We start from the raw sequence: 18939 nt of genomic DNA on the forward strand, positions 1-18939 counted from the left end.
AGTTTCTATATAACGTGTTATTTGTTCGTTTACATAAATGCAGAAAATAAAAACTCAACTTTGACACCAAACATGCAGGAGAAGACCTAAAAATACTCAACGATAAACACGACATTAAACACACACACTGCAGCTCGCAGACTGATGATAACAAGGAGCACGGCTAAACACCTGACTGATTTAACACCTGACTGGAGGAGTTTTTTATTTAACCACTGGGTCATCAGACTTCTGTAAGTTTTATCTAACAGGACTGCAGTCTGCAAAAATGCACAAAAAATGTATTTTCATACATTTCTATAGTTTAGCATATCATAATTAAATAGTATGTTCATATTTATTCATACAGAGATACTTCTTCAATAATCTGTAGTGTGTAGTGCACTTACAAGCTTCTATAGAACATTTGTGCATATTTTATCTTGTGATATTTTACTCATATTCATCCATTCTTTATCTTACTGTATCTTTTATGTCTTCGTGCTCAGCTGATTTTCTTTGCACTGTTGACTCTGTGCGTGTGTCGAGCTACACGCGACAAATATAACCGGAGCTGACACAACTTCTGAAACCTAAATTACACCCTCGACGGAATCGACTGAAACGACGCTTTGTTTAAAATGATGAGAGGTGGGTGTTCAGCAACGGCTGATCAGAAGAAAAGAAAAACGTAACACCTACAGAAACTCACAGATAAAAATAAATCCAATTAATTAGAGAGAGAATCCAATAAAAACTCAAGTTATTAAGTCGTCTTATTACTGCCCACGCCGTTTGATAAGTGACCCGCTAAGATAAGTACAAACTGACCACGTGCGGCGACCGCACGGTGTTGCCAAATCTAAAACAAATGAGGAAGTGGCAGATAACCTTTTTAAATAAATAAGATGCAGATGGAGAAGGGGGGAATGTTCACACGGCCCTGCATTCCTTCCCCGCCTTCTTCCCAAGCTACTGAGCTATAAGCAGAAACCCTGCGCTCACACACACACACACACACACACTGCGGCTCATTAACATGCTTGCGGTGTTGTGTTGTGTTGTGTTGCTTTTTCCCCCCGCGGCTAACTTCTTAACACACATCTGGAAGGTATCACGGGAGCATTTATGGGCCCAAATTTGAGCTGTTGTTATATTCGCCTCCCGCAAAGCTGAAGCTGAAGCTGAAGCTGAAGCTGGGAGTGACTCAGTGTTTCTGCAGGGCGGCGTCACACCTCTCTCGCCGTCTGTCGTTCATTTATTCCATCCACCTCTCTGTTTTCCCTTCATCTGGCTCTGTCTGTGCAAACACTGTCTGCTCTCCACCTTCCTCTCCAGACATTAAAAGATTATTCCAAAAAAAACCTTCTCTATAAACCAGTTGGCTTTTAAAAAGGGAAACGTTCCACCAAACTTTGAGGAGTTAAAAGTTTGATCAAGTGTTTTTTGGCATGCCCCCCTTTTCCAAACATCTACTTCTGCTTCATGTAGTAAATTCCTTCATTACCCAGAATGGCTTTCAGGAAAACGGCGTGGACTTGTTGCACTTCAGCTGCTGACTGAGAGAGCAATTGTGCCAAAAACATCCAGAGGGTGCGTCGGCCCGTTTGAGAAGAGTTTGAGGAGTCATGCCCCTTTCTCAGAAATGCACGTACTTCAGGCTAATGTGGCTTCTCCTATCTTTGTGTTTTGTTCTGAGAATCTGACGCTTACATCGACTCTTTAAACTGTTAAAACGTTGGCTGCCGTTGAACTGCGATGGCCTCAGAGCCGTCTCAGAATTCTGCAGGTGTGAAGTCATTTTGGCTTCACATGAAAAAAAGTTTAATAACGCAGGAAACATTTTTAGCTCTTCTGTTATTTCCTGTTTGACATGTTTCGCACTTGGTTCACTCAATAACGCTGAAGTGCATTTCCTCAGGAAGTTACTATAGCGAGTGAGGAATCATCGAACTTGATGTTTTCAGTTCTTTAGAAAGCAGCTTAATTATTCGTGCGCATGCACAGGTGCTAGAAGCTTCATTAAAATCAGAATATTATCTGATTGTTTTGTGCAAACTTTTTTTGCTTATTGCAATCATGCTGTGACGTTTTAAACACTTTAGCATGTTCACATGATGACTTTAAAGTTCTTTAATGCACCGTACCTCTGAATAGAAACAAGAAAAAAGCCTGTGATCTTCTTTGCAGTTGTAATTTTGAACCTACAAACTTGGACATCTAAAAAGCACATTTGAGTGATCTGATCTTTCGGTGGAAGACCACGTCGGAGTGTGACAACCCATCTCCGCTCTTAACCCGAGTGCCATGGAGGACTCAGGTAGTTAACGTTTCCTGCTGCATCTTCTCTTTTCGAGCTTTCTTCCCATCTGATATTTGTGATTCTGAACCGGTTTACTGACGTTTGAACTCCCAGAGAGCTTCTACCAATGGAGGGAAAACCACCCTCACCAACAGACTGATTAAGATACATCATGAGGACTTCTTCAAGCCCAAAGATCAGATTGAAGCTGGCGCTGCTGGAGAACCCCGTGAAGTTTGAGAAGTCTCATGGCGTTAATAATTCATCCCAAAGTCTAACCATAAGGAAGGAGGAGGAGATTCACATCCTAATGGTGGAGGGCTTTCTGCTTTACACCTACAGACCTTTGATCGACCAGCTGAACCAACTTTATTTCCATCCAATATGAAGAATGCAAAAAGAGGAGGTTCCAGATGCCCCGGCCTCTTTGATGGCCACGTCTAGAACATCTGAAAAGACTTGAGTCGATCTTTGGACACAACACGGCCCAGAATATTCAGAGCGTTTGTCCCTTCAAAACAATGGCCTTCCTCTCTATGCTGTGCTTAGATTTACCCTGAAACAAGCAGAGCCCACACACACTCACCGTTTTTTTAATATGAGGATGTAACCTTCCCTGGAGACGACTTCGACCACAGCCATTACATGTCTAAGCCCAAACCTAACCGAAAACCAAAAGTCCTAACCCTTAAATTTAATGGTTTACAAGTTTTTTGTCTACAGTTGGGAGGTAAGTCCTGCAAATGTGACCCTGTAAGCAGATTTATGTCCCCACAATGTGAGTAACACAAGTAAACACACACAAAAACAAACACAGAGAGGAGATGCTGCAGGCTACAGTGTTCAGATTTTGTAGCACGGCGTGTGTTTTTAGTGCCGATAAACTCAGTCTGACCAGTCGTTCTCGCTCTGCTGGGAGGCTACAGATGGCACATGTACGTGTGTTACATCCGAGTGTGTGAGCACAAAACACACTACGATGCCACCTGCCATCACACACACACACACACACACCAGTCCAACCCTCCTTGTTTCTCACCTCCCCCGTGTTCACCAAAAAAATAGACATCATCTTCCTCTCACTGTCTCACTCACTCGCCGACTCGAGCACTCAGTACAGCTCATCATCGCCTCACGAAAAATACTCTGTCAGTTTCCTGCTCACACACACACACACACACAGAAATATTTGCAGATATACTCACTTGCATTCATAACACATCCACATGTGCACCAGTTTGTACTTCTATACATGTGAGGAGCTTCATTCTTCAGACCCACTGAATGCGGCGCAGCTCCTATTCATTCTCCACAGGAAGCGAGTGAACTGCTCTGCAAGGCGTTACGGGAGAGAAGGCAGTGTGGGGAGCTCTGTGGAGATTTGCTAAAAACCTCTTTTTTGTGGCGCCGTGATTTCAGGTGCAAACGAACACGAAAGTCATGGAAATGAATAGAGGACCTGGCAGGACTTTGACACAGGGGTTCGCATCCCATGTATTCGAGATCGGTCTCAGTCTGGACACCGGTCAGCAGTTTTTACTCAGTCTTGTCTTGATCTCAGACAAAGACGACTCAAGATTTCACTGAGTGGTTTTATCTGTTAACATCATTACTGTGATTGGATTGAGTTCATCTGCAAAACAGCATCCAAAGGAAAACACACAGTGTCTGGTCTCGGTCTTGGCGTGTCTTTATCTTGGTCTTGACTTGGTATGAACCCTGAAAGTCTCGGTCTTGTCTCGGTCTCACTACACTACACTCTGGTCTCTGTTATGACTTGGTCTTGGTTTAGATGAACACGGGTGTGGTTGCGTTTAGGCAAAACACATTGTGAAGCTTTAATTCAGTTTAAAGTCGTGTTTTTCCCCTAACCTTAACCCTTAACTGCTGCGAATGTCTGAAAATAACCATAAAGGAGCTAGAGTTTGGGGACTGGATGAGCTTTTGTCATTTTATTTTGCTAATTTAACGGTTTGCCTCCAGTGACAGACTTGTTCAGCTCCACACCAACTTAGCCACAGAATTAATCAGAGGAAATACTGAATATTTTCACATCTGACTCAGTGGATTATGGCCTTATGTTGGTCAAAGAGAGAAACTACGGAAAGTGAAGGAAGTACGTGTATGTGAGACTTTATTTTATTTGTTTTTGTTTGCTGTGACATATTGGAGCGGAGTTTCAAGGAGACGTTGTTGGGTTGTGAGTGGAGTCGAGAAGAAGCTAGAATTGGTGCTCTGTGAATTTTCAGTGGTTCCTCACCATAACCCAGTTCTTACTCTAACACTTTAACCTAAATCCAAGTCAACCCGTAACCCTAAAAACCAAAATAGCCCTTTGAACAAGTGACAACTCTCAGTATCAAAATAATGGACCTCATACAGAAGACACGCTCATTAATGTCTGCAGAACTACTAATTAGAGCTACGAGCACTCACAAGATGCTATTTTCCATGCACACACACACACTCGTACATAGAAATACTTACCATCCACCCACGAACATTTAATGTTATGACCACGACAGTAATAAAAGCAATAAACACACGTTTCATAACAAAGAAAACATTGACTAGATCCAAAAAAAATGAGAAAATGCATCAGGAAAATCCTGTTAAAAAGGATGTGTGATCACACACACACTCACACACACACACAAACTACCCCAAAAGAAAAATAAATTGGGCCAAGCAGCCAAAGTATGAATATCCTCATCCTTCACCTCGGCCGTGCAGATACAAAGCCACGGCAGCACAATTCTGCTGGGAAATTAAAACGGAGACGTGGAGGAGGTGGAATTTGTTCTCATTTAGGAAGCCTTAATCTGACAGAGAAGGAATGAGAGAACGCCCCCCTCTTCCCCTTCTCTCTCTCTTAGACAGACTGTTTAGGGACCCTGAAGGATGAAATGAGATTTGGTGCAAACTCAACGGGGTTTTAAATATGAAAAAGTTCAAAAGGAAGAAAGTCAAAGTCGACGTTTTTTTGGGGGGAGCCGAGGAGTTTCTCTCAGGGTCAAAGAGCTGCAACTTTCAGTCTCAGCAAAGTGAGCTAGTCACGTCCGGAGTCAGGCCTGGTAACTTTAGACTTAGACAAACAGCAGAAGGGCGTTTCTGAGTCGACGTCTCCGTCTGTACCTGAGAGATTTGGGAGGAAAAAGGCCTTTTGTCAACCGACACTCAATCCACACCTCTCTAAAGTGAGTTCAGGCCAAAGCAATAAACACCGTGTCACTTCCACTGCTCTCTGACATGTGTTAGCCTATCGACAAGTTCATCAGCATTCACAGCGTATATATATTCACCTCTCCGGGTCCCAAAACATGTGACATTAATTAGCCAGCACTATTCAGACGCACACATATAGAAACCCCAGCAGGGATTACACTCGGTTTGGTGACGAGAGAGTGTGATTGGACAGACGGACGTGCAGGTAGAAAGATAACGAGCAAACAGTGAAACTTCATTTCAGAGAACAGACAAACTAAACACTGACTCTACACACAGTGTTTGCAATGCAGCTATTACACCACGAGATGCAACTAGATTCTACACACTGGACCTTTAACTGTAACTGTACATGCAATATCATGAAAAAACTAAATATTATGTTATAAATACGTTTTATTTAATGCGTTCTATCTGGTGCAACATATTTTTACTACACTAGAGTTCACAGTGAAATATACTGTCTTTATCTACCAGCTGTAGTTACTAATAACTTTAATAAAGATAAAGACAGAAAACATGATAAACTCAAAGTTTTGATGCATTTCTGTTGATTTAACCACCAAAAATCATGTAACGTAGCTGGAAACAGCCTCACAAGGATAAACTCATACAATAAAACATATGGTACATCATCCAACTCCATGAAGAGACCGTTTATTCTCACAATAAATACCTTTACTTTCAGATTATTATACTTTTAATGTAATACTCTTAATACTCTCACTTGTACTGTCCATGTTTAGGATCGAAGCACCACCACAGATACTTTAAAAATCACTCATGTACACTCTCCTTCAGTGTTGGCCCTTAAAACACCAGAGCGATCATGTTCCAGTGACACACTGATGATTTTCCTCTCAGCGCTTGACTAACACACCCATTTCCTTAAAACCCGTCGTTTCCTTCAGTCAGCAGTCTGATTCAAAATAACTCATGAGGTCACGACGCAGATAAACAATGAGTCACTCCAACGTTCACTGCACTCCTCAGCGCACCTAAAAGTTAAAATAACAAGACACAAACGCTCTGTATTTTCAAAATAAAAGCCTGCAGGTCAGGTCTTTTTTGGGGTCTGTTGCATCCACGTAAATATTTCTTCATTTGTAGTATCATATATGCATATCTGTGTTAGTTAGTGTGTGTGTGTGTGTGCCTCCCACACACTTCAATCTGTTTATCTGCCCACTACATGAATGTGTGTATCTTCTACCTACATGTCTCAATGGGAGGTCGCCCCGGGGCGTTCCGACACTGACAGATATTCGTCTACAAGCTGCGAAAGAAAAAAGACTTTATTGTCCGCGCTGCTGGTGAACAGCTATTCAGGGGCGGGTTTCCCCATGTCGCGCATATTTACAAGGACAAAGCCTCCCAGGGCGCTCATCCTCTCAGGAGAAGGTCAAAGCACAGTTTGACCCACCGCCTCTGACCTCTGACCTCTGTGTCCCAACGCTGACCTGTCCAAAGCGTGACATTGAGTTTTCACGGGCCTTTTAAGTTCACAAGGAGGCGGATTTAAGAGGCAGATGAATGAAGTCAGACTCATTTATATTTAGGGGGGATAGATATTTGAGTAGTGTCTTGTGACTTCTTCATTCCGAAACATGTAGGTCATTTGAATTTTTAGAAAGAAGTGGGTCAAGGCTTGTCTCTTGTATCTATTTATCGTAAAAAACCTTGAAAGAAGGCAAAGACATGAGGTGTTTTAATCACTTTAAAGTTCGCGTGAGGTTATTTGAACATTTCAGAGCCAATTGGACGGGTTTTTCTGGACCCTGGAGGCGTGAAAGCTCTGTCATCTGTCATCGACTGCATAAAAAAATACAGAGAGAGCGTTCAAAAAAACGTACAATCCACTCCGAAAACACACATCTGGTGGAGGGCCTGTATTTTTATGAATCTATCCTTTGAAGGTGCTGCTGCTGCATTATGACATGCCATGCACCGAGGCATGACTCATTTTTCCTTTTGCTTTTATGTGGTATCACGACCGAAGAAAATTCTGCATTTTTCGGGGATGCGATGATGGCGCGCAGCGTTGTGATCCGTGTCTCTGAAGGGGGAAAAAATGACTTGAGTCTGAAAACTTTGTGAGATTTGAAGATTTAAAAGTGGTCATGACCAAGCATCCTCACATTAAAGCATCCTCCAAATGCCTCCTTGGATAAATCCTTCAAACTTATCCATAACTTAAGTGTTCAAAGTGGATATAAATACCACAAAAAGCTCAAAGAAGAAGCGTTTCCTGGACAAAGAAATCACAAGAAAATCTCTGAGGCGCTCTTAAACAATAAAAATGCCTTTATAGTCACGGCATGCTCAAGTTAGACCAAAAAAACAAATTCTGACGTGTTTCGGCATCAAACATTTTGCCACGGAGTCGGCGAAGCTGACAAATTGCGGGCGGCAACTTGACCGTGGCGTAACAATAAAGGCATTTTAACAGCGCCTTGGTGTTTTCTTGTGATTTTTTGGATTTAAATATGTTGTGCTTAAGATAACAGCCAATGGGAGCCGCACGTAGAAATAGTTCAAAACAAAAACAAAGCTTCATCGTCACTGTAAAACCAAACTGTTTACTCTGACAGATCTCCCTCTACCGTGCCTGCAAGAGTGTGTATTTCGCTTTGGGAACATCTGGAGTGTATCAGCGAGTGCATCCTGTAAATCCTGGTATTGCAGCTGTGGGTGTGTGTGACGACGCTAACTGGGTCCTCCCTCCCTCCCTCCTTTCTCCCCATGCCAAACTCTCCTCCTCGTTAATCTGCTCGTTAAGGATCTAATCTGACACGATTTCACTCGTGTGAAAAGACGAGGGTGCGTGTGTTTTTGTGCGACTCGTTGATGAGCAGCGAATCCTCAATAAGTCTGATTATGTGTGAGTGTGTGTGAGTGTGCGTGTATATACAGTATGTTTATGTGATGTTATGTGTGAGCTGGTTCATATGGAGCGCAGTGTTTATGTCTCTAATTGTTTGGAACAGCTAAACCAAACAATGTACAGTTGCATAAGAGAAACAATGGCAGGATTCAGATCACCCTTCCTTCCATTAGACAAATATTTGCTGCTGAGAGACGAGAGTCTGCTGGAGAGTCGGCCAACGTTCGCGTGTTATTCTTACTCTCATCTATAAATGGGGGAAACAATTTATTGACAGATGAACTCTGAACTTTGTAACACCGATTTCTGGCAACAAGCAGATATTACGGATATATTTTTACAGAATAATCAAACGTACATGATCTTATAAAGCAGGCGAAAAGCCAGCGACACGCAAAAACAACAGTACTAGTGATTTGCGACCCCCCACTGTCCTCAGATGTCAGATGATTTGTCCTTGTTACATGTCGTAATGTTTAACAGAACACTAGTAGACTTTAATATTAATATCGTTGTTGCTAATGTCGTTAATCTGCAGTAATAACATCAGGGGTCAGAAGAGGCAAAGAAAATCGAAAGGCTTTTATTTTGAAATGTTCTTAAATGTTCATCTTGCTGCCTCGCGACCCCCCACGGGGTCCCAACCCCCACTTTGGGAACCAGTGTTATAAAGGAAATTTATTGGACTAAATCAAGGTTTAAATGCTAAAACATGTTTTTTATAGTAAACAAACAAAGCAAAGCGTCTTCCATCCAGCTACACAGCTTTAGTTGTTGACTGAGAGTTTAACCTTGCCAGCATCTCATGGCTAATAGCCAATATGTCGACTATCTGGTGACCAAAGTGGAGCATTTAGGAGGTAAACATGTAGTCGTTTCTCTCAGGAGTTGATGGAGAACAATAAATAAGAGGAGATTAGACCCCGTTTGTGAATTTCACCGCGGTTACTAACTAAGTGAATAAATGAGAGCGGTTAGTGACGACAGTTTAACGTCAAACGCGGAGACGTATCCGCCTTTTCAGCCTCTTTGTATTTACACTCACTCCTGTAGACTATTGTAACTTAAACTTTCCAACTTGGAGATTTTAATATACAAACTGGACGTTTAGTGTGGGCGACATTGGTGACAAATGGTCCCATTTAAATCACAAATGTGGTTTATCCTGCTGAACTAAAACATCTTAGTATAATACATATTCTTATATTCTGCAATAATCCAATGGAAGAGTCCCGTTAGCTTTGCGTAACTTACGTGCTGCTCTACAAAAATACGTCATCCCTGCAGTATTTATAACTTTTTGCTGATAATGTGGTTCGGCGCTGAAACGGTAACCAGCGGTACAATTTGCTCAGTCAGCTCATTCAGTGTGTATTATATTTATTAAAACACAGTCAGGACTTCAGGTCGCACGCAGTAAAAAAAAAAAAAAAAAAAAAAAAAGTTCACCATCGTTCCTCCAAATCGTGGAGAAGGAGACAAAGAGCATATGGCCGACAGAGGGAGAGGAGAAAAACATGACGAGTGCACATGGAGTTCAGCGTGAGGAGAGAAAGTGATGGTGCACAGTGACAGAACAGCCTGAGGGTGGAGGAGGAGGTGGAGAAGACACAGTGAGAGGTCTGTCACTGAGGTCAGCGTCGGACTGACCATGCCAACCAGCCCCGGAGCTCTCTGTCTGCTCTACCCTCTCTTTCCTGTTCATCGTCTCATCTTTCCACTTTGCTGCACTGCTCATCATCTCCTTCTTATACAGCAAATTTCCTCCTCCTCCTCCTGTTCTACACCTCCTTTAACTTCCCGTCTTCTTAGCTCCATTACTTTTTTTTTGGTCTCTCATTCCTTAAATATTTTAACTTCTGTGAGGATCAGCACACAAAAAGACCAGGAGGGACTTAATAATTAAACTTATGTCCTCTGTTTGAGCCCATTGCAACATGGGTTGTGTAGTGATTTTGGAGTATTGAAATGCTCAAACTGGTTATAGTTTGAATTTGTGCAATCATTGTGGACCTAAAATGAGACAAAAAAGGGAATAATCTGACCATTCAGTCCCAATTAAGACCTAAAGTTGTCAAGGCTTGAACACACAAGCACATTTGCCCGTGCTATACATAAGACGGGACAATTGCTCAGACTACAAACAGGAAAACAAAACAAATATCCATCTTTCACTGACCCAATTCTCACAGCTCTTTTGTACATCAAAGTAACAAACACAAGAACAAACAACCAAATTATTTTATTTTATTTTCTTCTTGGTGGGAAAGGCTCACACGCCTCAAATTTCCTTGGAAACGAGCCACGGGCTAACCATCCTGTGACAGCAGCACATTTAGCTTTCCTGTTTCGTGTGGCTGCTGTGGATCTGAAAAATACAACCATCTGGAGGGTGACGCTCTTATTTTCTTTAAAAAGCCTGACGGAGTCAGACTGAATGCTGAGCACGGTGAAGATTCAACAGAATATTTGTGATGTGGCGGATTATTTTAGTGCTGCGGCACAAACGTGAGACCGTTGTTCTGCATTTTCACAAGGAGAGGTCGTCAAGAATGTGCTGAGGGTTAAAGTTTATCCATCTGTGCAGCAATCCTTCCAGATTCGCACGTCTGAATCCAACGATACATCCAATTCTTGCATCCATTGATCTCTTTGAGTCGTCCACAAATTGATTAAATCATCCATTTATTCAATTTATCCATCCTGCCACTCTTTCATTCAATCAATCCATCATCCATCCAACAATCTCCCATCCAGACATCTGTTGATTAATTTATCTGTCCTACCGTAGCTCCGTCTAGCCCCCCAACAATCCATCAATCATCCATCTTGGGAGCCATCCATCCATTAATCTTTCCATTTATCGTCCAGAAATTCATTCATCCAATGTCCAGCAGAAACTCAATCCACCATTCGATATATCCATTCATCCTTCCATCCACGGCCCAATGATCAAATTCAATCATCCACCAAACTATCCGTTCATCAGCCGACCCATCCATCCATCTTTTCATACCTTAACTGACACACTGTGTATTTCAAAACACCGGCTAATAAAGATCGACTTTGAAGCCAAATCTACCACCACGTTATAAATAACACAGCCCCCACACATAGACACACAAATGCCCTCTAAACATGAGTTTCCATTCATGTGACAGCCAAGGCTGTGGGATGTCAGTCCTGTGACTGTGCCTCCACTTGAAGAACAACTGGAATAATCATGGAGCGCTTTGCCTCGGGACATGCAGGTCCTTTCCATCACACTGGAGAGGAATTTATAGCATTTCTCCCTCCGTCTCTCTCTCTCTGTCTCTTGTTCTGTCTCTCACCCTATGAGCTGTTATTTATCATGGGACGGTCAAGACGCTGTGATGAAGTGCCGTAATTAACTTATTTGCTGTACAGGCTTTTCCACCAACTTGCCCCTGTTTCACTTCGGAGTGGTCTGAACTTTTAAACTTATCAGGTCCAAACTCTAAACCCTACATCCACGATGATAAACTACTGAATCAGTGTTGGGTTTCTCTATAGACATCAAATTTTAGCTATAAAACTTGTTCTTGGTGACAAAAGAGAGTATAAACCATCAACTGTCTTTGTAAGGTGTTGGTCCACCAGTGTCAGTGCTCCAAATTCTACAAATCCGTGGAGCTTTGAAGGGACGAACATGTTCTTCCAAAAGATATTCACTCATTTGACTCTAAAATCTCCCTGGTGTTCAGCTGGGTTGAGATCTGGTGGCCATGCCGGCCGTAACATATGATTCAACTCATTTTCATAGCCTTAAAAACATTCAGTGACCCCCTTGTAAACAGTGTGTACCCATAAATTCATGATGCGACATCCAAAGCGTGTTCGTACAGTGGAGTTTCCAATTAAAGTTACCCAGTCTGTGTCAGTGTTAGTCTCTCCGTGGCCCCGTGAACTACACAAGAATGAGCGTGGAGAGAATCTGCAGAGCATGCACACTGTAGCTGTGTTTGCACCACATTGCCGCACATGAAGCATACTGTAAGTGACAGAAAAGTTTGTGCGCGAGTGTGTGTTATGTCTGCGAGTGTTTGCGTATGTGTGAAGTGCAGGCTGAGCCAGCACAGCCTCATGTAGGAGGAAACAGTTCAGCCAACTCCTAAAAAGATGTCCCAAATTATCCTCCCCGCCGACGCATGTTCCTTACCCATGCCTCTCTCTGCTCTATTTTACCGACGCTCCGCTGGGATTTGCTTTGTCGGCCGCGCTATTTCAGACGTGGACGTGAGACAAGACTTGTTCTGGTGCCGCTCCAGATTGGCTCACGGAGGCTGAGTCGATTGGATCTTAGCACGTCTGAACAAAAAAAAAGTGTTACTGGTTTCTCGTCTACGCCAACGTCTGTTCGCTGAGCGCAGAATGTGTCATTCGGGAGTTTGTCGAAGTAAAAGGTTGTCGTTGGAATTATCACCCAGACTTGAACCAATTTTTTGTCCCAGGAAGCAAAAATTTGTGATTACGTCTCAGTTTAAATATAATTGTTTCTTTTGTGATTGTTTCCAAAAACGGTGCATCGTCTATTTTTGGAAGAAAACTCCCACAAAGTTTCAGTTTCCTCCTCCATGAATCACACTGGCAGAAAACATTTCCCCGCCTGGCAAATATGTATTTTTAAAAAAGCGCTGTAATTAAGGCTCATAATTACAAACCCCGGGTCATGAGGGTGCACGGGGAAGATATGTAGTGACACAGATGTCGGAAATGTAGCTGGAGGACTCCAGTGCATGAGGCTTCTTTGTTTGGCCGGTTAACTGCAGACATGTTTCACAGCACTGGAACATGTTTTGTTCCATTTTTGGTCCAGTAATTTAATTATGGGGGACCGGCAGGAATGGGCAAGCGGCGACAGGCAGATCTGATGAAAGGGAGGAGCAGGGTGTCATTCCAACAATAAATCTAAATCAGGAGAGTGTATTTGAATTAAGACTGCGGGATGGCAGAGTGCTATTGAAACCTGCCCCGTGACCTAAATGTCACTCGGTTGATTTCCCTGCAGAATATTCAAAGTCCATCTGGGAAATCCACTAAACCTCGACAAGTTCATTTACTATGAGGGTTACTGGATAAGAGCAAAGCTTAATAAATCTTTAGAATTGTGTTTTATCTCAAGCTGAAACGATTCATTGTTCAGTTTATGAACAGACAAGTTAAATTTCCGATCATCAATGACGCGTTCACGTCACTTATCGGGCAAGAGAAGAAGTAATGTATCAAACATTCGCTGGTTTCAGCTTTTGATGAGGATTTGCTGCTTTTCCTCTGATTGTAATTTGAATTCAATTTGAAGACATTTGTTATGAATTAATCAAAGATTAAACTATGAAAAACAATTGTTTATCGCAGCTGGAGATGTATTACTAATCACCTCTTGATTCCTTGTTTGGCCTCTGTCAAACAAAACGTCAGAAAACAGGAAAAAAAAAAGTGACGTCTTTAAATATCTTCTTCAGTCCAAAACCCAAAGATGTATGTTTATGATATAAATGCAGAAAAACCTCACGTTTATGACGCTGAAACCAGAGAATGCTGGATATTAATTCCTGAGGAACAAGTTCCCATTTCTGTCATTCCTCTCAGCAGAGGCTTTTGAGGTCAAGGGTCAGATCTGGAACTGATTGAGATTCAGTATCTCACTCCTGGACACTCGCTGATGGACAGATCCTTGCTGCTCCACGTGTAAAGCCGGTCTACCAGCAGAGGTTAATGCACAAACTTTATATCCTGTTTCTGCTTCCAATCACAGCCTCGTCGACTTGACCGACGTTGAGCTCCGCTGCATCAAACAGTGAAACGAAACTCTTAAACATCATCTCAGGAAATTTTTTAAGTGGGACTGCGGTCTCGCCAGAAAGGCTTAAAGCCCGGCTCAATGGGCATATTTGGAACATTTGACTCGATCCCAAAAACAACACCGCTCCTGCCAAGTCAGAGAGCTACGAAGCTACACCCCATCATCATCCAACATAAACTCACGGAAACAAATAATGAAACCAATCGAGGAGCCCCTAACAAAACAGACAAATGACATGTTGAGGTGGCTGCAGGGTGGCCCGGGCCACACGTTTGAATCCTGCAGCAGTAAATGCGTCTTAATCTTAATGTGGAAATGTTCAGCCAAAGTCAGCAGTCCTGTCTCATAGAATAAAAGACCAGAAACTTTTCTTTAGGGGGCCTACTTGCTCTCTCATTGGATAAGAACATATACCTAACATGTTCAACATGTTAAACCCGTGATGAAATTGCAATATTTTACTTTACAACTGCACATTAACCCAAGGAAAAGTAATTTAAGCACACAATAATACTCTGTTGGTGGTGGTGGTGCACTACACTGTCTCAACTTTTATCACCAAGATTTACAACATTTCATTAAGTGCTTAAACAGTATTATTACAAACGCGTACTGCTCCCTGGGTTATCGCATTTTCCTGGAGATAACCTCTCCTGAACGTTGGCTAACACAACTAAAAGTGCGTAATCCAGCGCAGAAGACACACAACACCTGCTATCTGTCCCGAGTGTTAACGGTTTATTAGTCCCTCAGTGGTGAAACACGATCCAATAGTAGTGAAGGACCCCCATCTGTGAGACAGCGCCAGCACAGCCCAGTCATGATTTACACAGGAGCCGTCGTTTATGGGGGGGCTTTAAAAAAAAAAAAGACAGAGGAGCCGACATAAAAAAACAGGCGTATTTATGGAAGAGAGCAACACATGGGCTGTTGCGTGGATGCACACAATCGAGTGTGTGTCTGTAGGTCAAAGAGAGGGTGTGTGTGTGTGTGTGTGTGAGGTTTGTAGGGTAATGCTCAGGAAAGCACCTTCACACACATGCAGGAATGACTCGTGGTGCATGTGTGGAACATTAATGCTCTTTAAGGGTTTTATTTAAACCAAGACTTCCCCTCTGTCTGGTCAGCACAGAGACATGTAAGCCAGTGATGATGGTGACAGATAATTAAGCTGCGTTAGTGTTTACTTTGATAATCCAGTGAAGGTTCTCAGTCCATCTTTCTCTGAGAAGAGTTAAATCTGGGGCAACTGGTTGTAGATCTAGGTTGCAGAACGTCCTCGTGGGTCTACAACAAGGTCCAGCTGCCCCAGATTTAACTCTTCTCAAAATAATCTGACAATAATAAATCAATAATTTGTGTAGAAAATGTCACAAACACAGAAAAAAAGCCTGTCATGGAAGACAAAGAAAAGCAGCAAATCTTCACATTTGAGCAGCTGGATTTGAAGAGTGAGTGTCAATGTTATGAATGAGATTATGGATATAAACAATATTGTAATTAAGTAATCGATTAACCGACTTATCATTGAGACTGCAAGTGCAAATAAAAAGTTGGATGAACAAGCTCAAGGTGAGAAAACAGCTTCAGACGAAACCATCAGCTTGTGTTTGTGGTGTGTCTTTCTCAACGTCCTCAAACTTGACAAAAAGCTGACAGCAGCAGCACTTCCAGCAATATCGTAAAATTAGATCAAATCCTCGGGGTTCTGATTCCGCAAACAGAAAACAAACAAAGATCCGGACGAACTCGATTCGTCCTCCAAACACAAGCAACCAAACTCTGCCTCCAAATGAAAAGCAAACAGCGTTTCTCGATTCCTGCGATGAGCAAACTGAAGTCCATCAACAAGAAGCTGCTGCTCTCTTTGCCCCCCCCCCCCTTATCAAGTATGAATTACAAAACCAATCAAACCCAATTTCCTTTCAAGTAATTGCCAGTAGCCTCAATGCCATATCTCATCCTTGTACCCCCCCTCACCCATAAATCTCCCTGGAAGCAGATGCACTAACTCCTTGGCCAATAGGTGGCAGAGTTTCACGCTGTATCCAGGCAGGATTGAGGAGGGTGGGAGGAGGGGTGAGAGAGAGAGAGAGAGAGAGAGGAGTGAACTCTTACTTGCAGTCTCTGTCCTCCAGATCAAAATGCGGATTGAAGTTGATGAGGATCTTCTGACCGGGCTCAGGTGCTGTTATGACCCACACGCACTGCTGGGAGGGCGGGTAGGCTCCAGGATAGCCCGGGGAGGTCAGGTAGTCCGCGGTGTGTATCTCTATATTCCCCCCGCATTTATCTAAGAGAAGGAGAGAGAGAGAAAGGGGATAAAGTTGGTCAGTTAGTGCAGAGAGATCTTGACTTTTCTGGGCATAGTTTTAAAGATTAAAGTGCATCAGCTGCTGTGAGAGTGAGGACACTAAAAACTGGAGATGATCATAAATCCAAATATCCACCAGTGGAGTTCTGATTTCTGCGCCAAGCCTCCGTCCACACATTCCAACTATAAATTCCCATGCTGGGAAATTCAAACCAGCCACAGAGAAAAACGTGATAAATCTCCACGATTACACTATTTGTTTTTGTTTTTGAGAGAAGAAGCGGTCCTATAACGCCCATGGATGGATGGATGGATGGATGGATGGATGTGAGGTGAGCTGGCTGCTGCCTCTCCTGCAAACAGGCGTGAAGATTAAATTGAATTTTCTCAATTAAATTAAAAAAAATGGGAATAAATCGCTCGTGGCGTGGATCAAGCTTCACGCGTAAAAGCTCCAAAAATATGAGGCGCCACAAAGCTCAGTGAAGTATGTGTCATATTTATATTCTAACGAGGAAATCTTCACATGGGGACCTCTTGTGCAATTTATAATCTCATAAGAGACTTTTTGCATATTTTCTGATTGCTAATATTTCCACAATAATCCAATGTTTGCGTGATATTCTTAATCCTTCTCATCTAAAACATGATTCGCATGCTCTAAGTTGAACCCCCCTCCCCTGCAGACCGTGCTCTCGCAGGAGAGAGCCGAGGCGATAACAGGTGAGAGGCAACAATGGTGCAAAATGATGCAAAATGGATCAATGTTGAGCCAGGCTGCCTGTTGTCAAGCCACATGTATTCATACAAGCAGTCCAAACACCTACCGGTCTGAGTCAACGAGGAAACCAAGATGACTTGGGCGAAAAGGAACAATAGCAATCCACTACGCATCCTTAGACTGAGAGACATTCTGGAAAAGAAAAACGGGAAGAAGGAGGAAAAAAAAACGTCCTCGGGTGTGTTAGGTTCCAAAAAAGAAATGATGCGTAAATTCTCTCAAAGTAAGAGATCTGCTTGTTGTCGGGTCCCCAGCATCCCTGCGAGCTTCAGCAGCAGCAGCAGCAGCAGATCCCCGCGTCTGTCAGGGAGCAACTTGCCATCTCCTTGGAAGAAGAAAATAATCCAAACGCAGGAAAATGAGAGAAAATATCCGTTCGAAAAGAAAAAGCTGTGCGCTCCCCTCGATTCTTGATCAAACCTCTCACTTCTGGCACCAAACGGGAGAGGAGAGGTGGACGTACTTCCCAAGTGGAGGATTTAAAAACGGAGAGAAATCGGTTGTTAACCGGCGTTCTGTGCGCTGCTCTCCAGATCTTTACTCCTTATTTCAGTCCGTCTCTCTCTCCCTCTCTGTCTCTGTCTGTCTCTCTCCGATCGCAGCGGCTGTCTGACCGCCACAGCAGAAATGTCAGAAATACGAGGCGAGCCGTGAAAGTAACAGCGGAATTTCCACTCCACCCCCCTCCTGTCCAAAAAAGAAAAAAATTCCTGCTGCTTCTCAAGACGCCGCTTGCGCGCAAAAACCCAGCAGCGACCCGACCGTTACGAGGGGCTGGAGCACAACTGACTGACACCGGTGCGCCCTCTGTGCGCTCCCCGACGCATACGAGCAGAAGCAGCAGCAGTAAGAGAGAGAGAGAGAGGGAGAGAGGGAGAACTGCGCACGCAAACTCCGGCTGGCATGTGAGTCTGGTACAAGGTGTGGGCAGTGTTCACCAACCAAGCAAGCAAGGCGCGAGTCCACACATCTGATCTTTGTTAAACCGAGGAGCGAAGGATACAAGGGAAGATGTATGGTGCCTTTCTTTGGTGACCTACATCTGATGGCTTGTCCCACTGACCGAATATGGTGCAACAGTCGGTGTGCGCGGTGGTTTTGTTGGTGCAAATGAAGAGAATTAGGAAAAATATTGAGATTTGGATGCACATTTTGTAGATTAAAATGCGTAATTTCATGTTTTTGTGCCGTTTTTTTCCCAACGAATCAGAAAATAACTTACAAATAAAACAAATAAATCACTAACTGACTGTGCTTTATATATCTCAGAGACAAGTGTTCTGAAATAATAATCACTGATGAAGTATGAGAGGAGAACATTGGGTTATCTTTAGACCAAAAATGGGCAGAAAAGAAAGAAAGATCACAGATGGTGCGACAAAGAACTATTTCTCAGTCACCCAGAACTCTTTTATTCCATTTGCTGGGCTCTGTTTTGTCTTCACAAGCATTTCATGCACTTAATCCCTAAACTGCACGCTGTCAGGCAGTGATATACAGCCACACTTTAATGTTTAGTGCATTACAGGAGTTCCTAAACCTGCCCCATCAGGCGCTAGTACCAATTATTCCCTACATTTCCCAGAATACCTTTCAGCAAAGCCCCCCCAACAGAGAACAAGCCTGGACT

General features: G+C 43.0%; 1 protein-coding gene across 2 annotated transcripts in view; it reads right to left on the minus strand.

Moving 5' to 3' along the window:
- The window catches only part of LOC104934053 (neuropilin-1a), a 76133-nt gene extending 57997 nt beyond the window's left edge, over positions 1-18136 (minus strand). For both annotated transcript variants that reach the window (XM_019267431.2, XM_019267430.2), the window contains exons 1-2: positions 17356-18136; positions 16333-16507 (exon numbers count right to left, since the gene is read on the minus strand). In XM_019267431.2, coding sequence (XP_019122976.2) covers positions 16333-16507; positions 17356-17440 — 260 coding nt within the window. In that variant the 5' untranslated portion in view covers positions 17441-18136. The remainder of the gene's footprint in view (positions 1-16332; positions 16508-17355) is intronic.
- Between the last annotated feature and the right edge of the window lie 803 nt (positions 18137-18939).

Source organism: Larimichthys crocea, chromosome II (assembly GCF_000972845.2).
Source record: "Larimichthys crocea isolate SSNF chromosome II, L_crocea_2.0, whole genome shotgun sequence".
Lineage (NCBI taxonomy): Eukaryota > Metazoa > Chordata > Actinopteri > Sciaenidae > Larimichthys > Larimichthys crocea.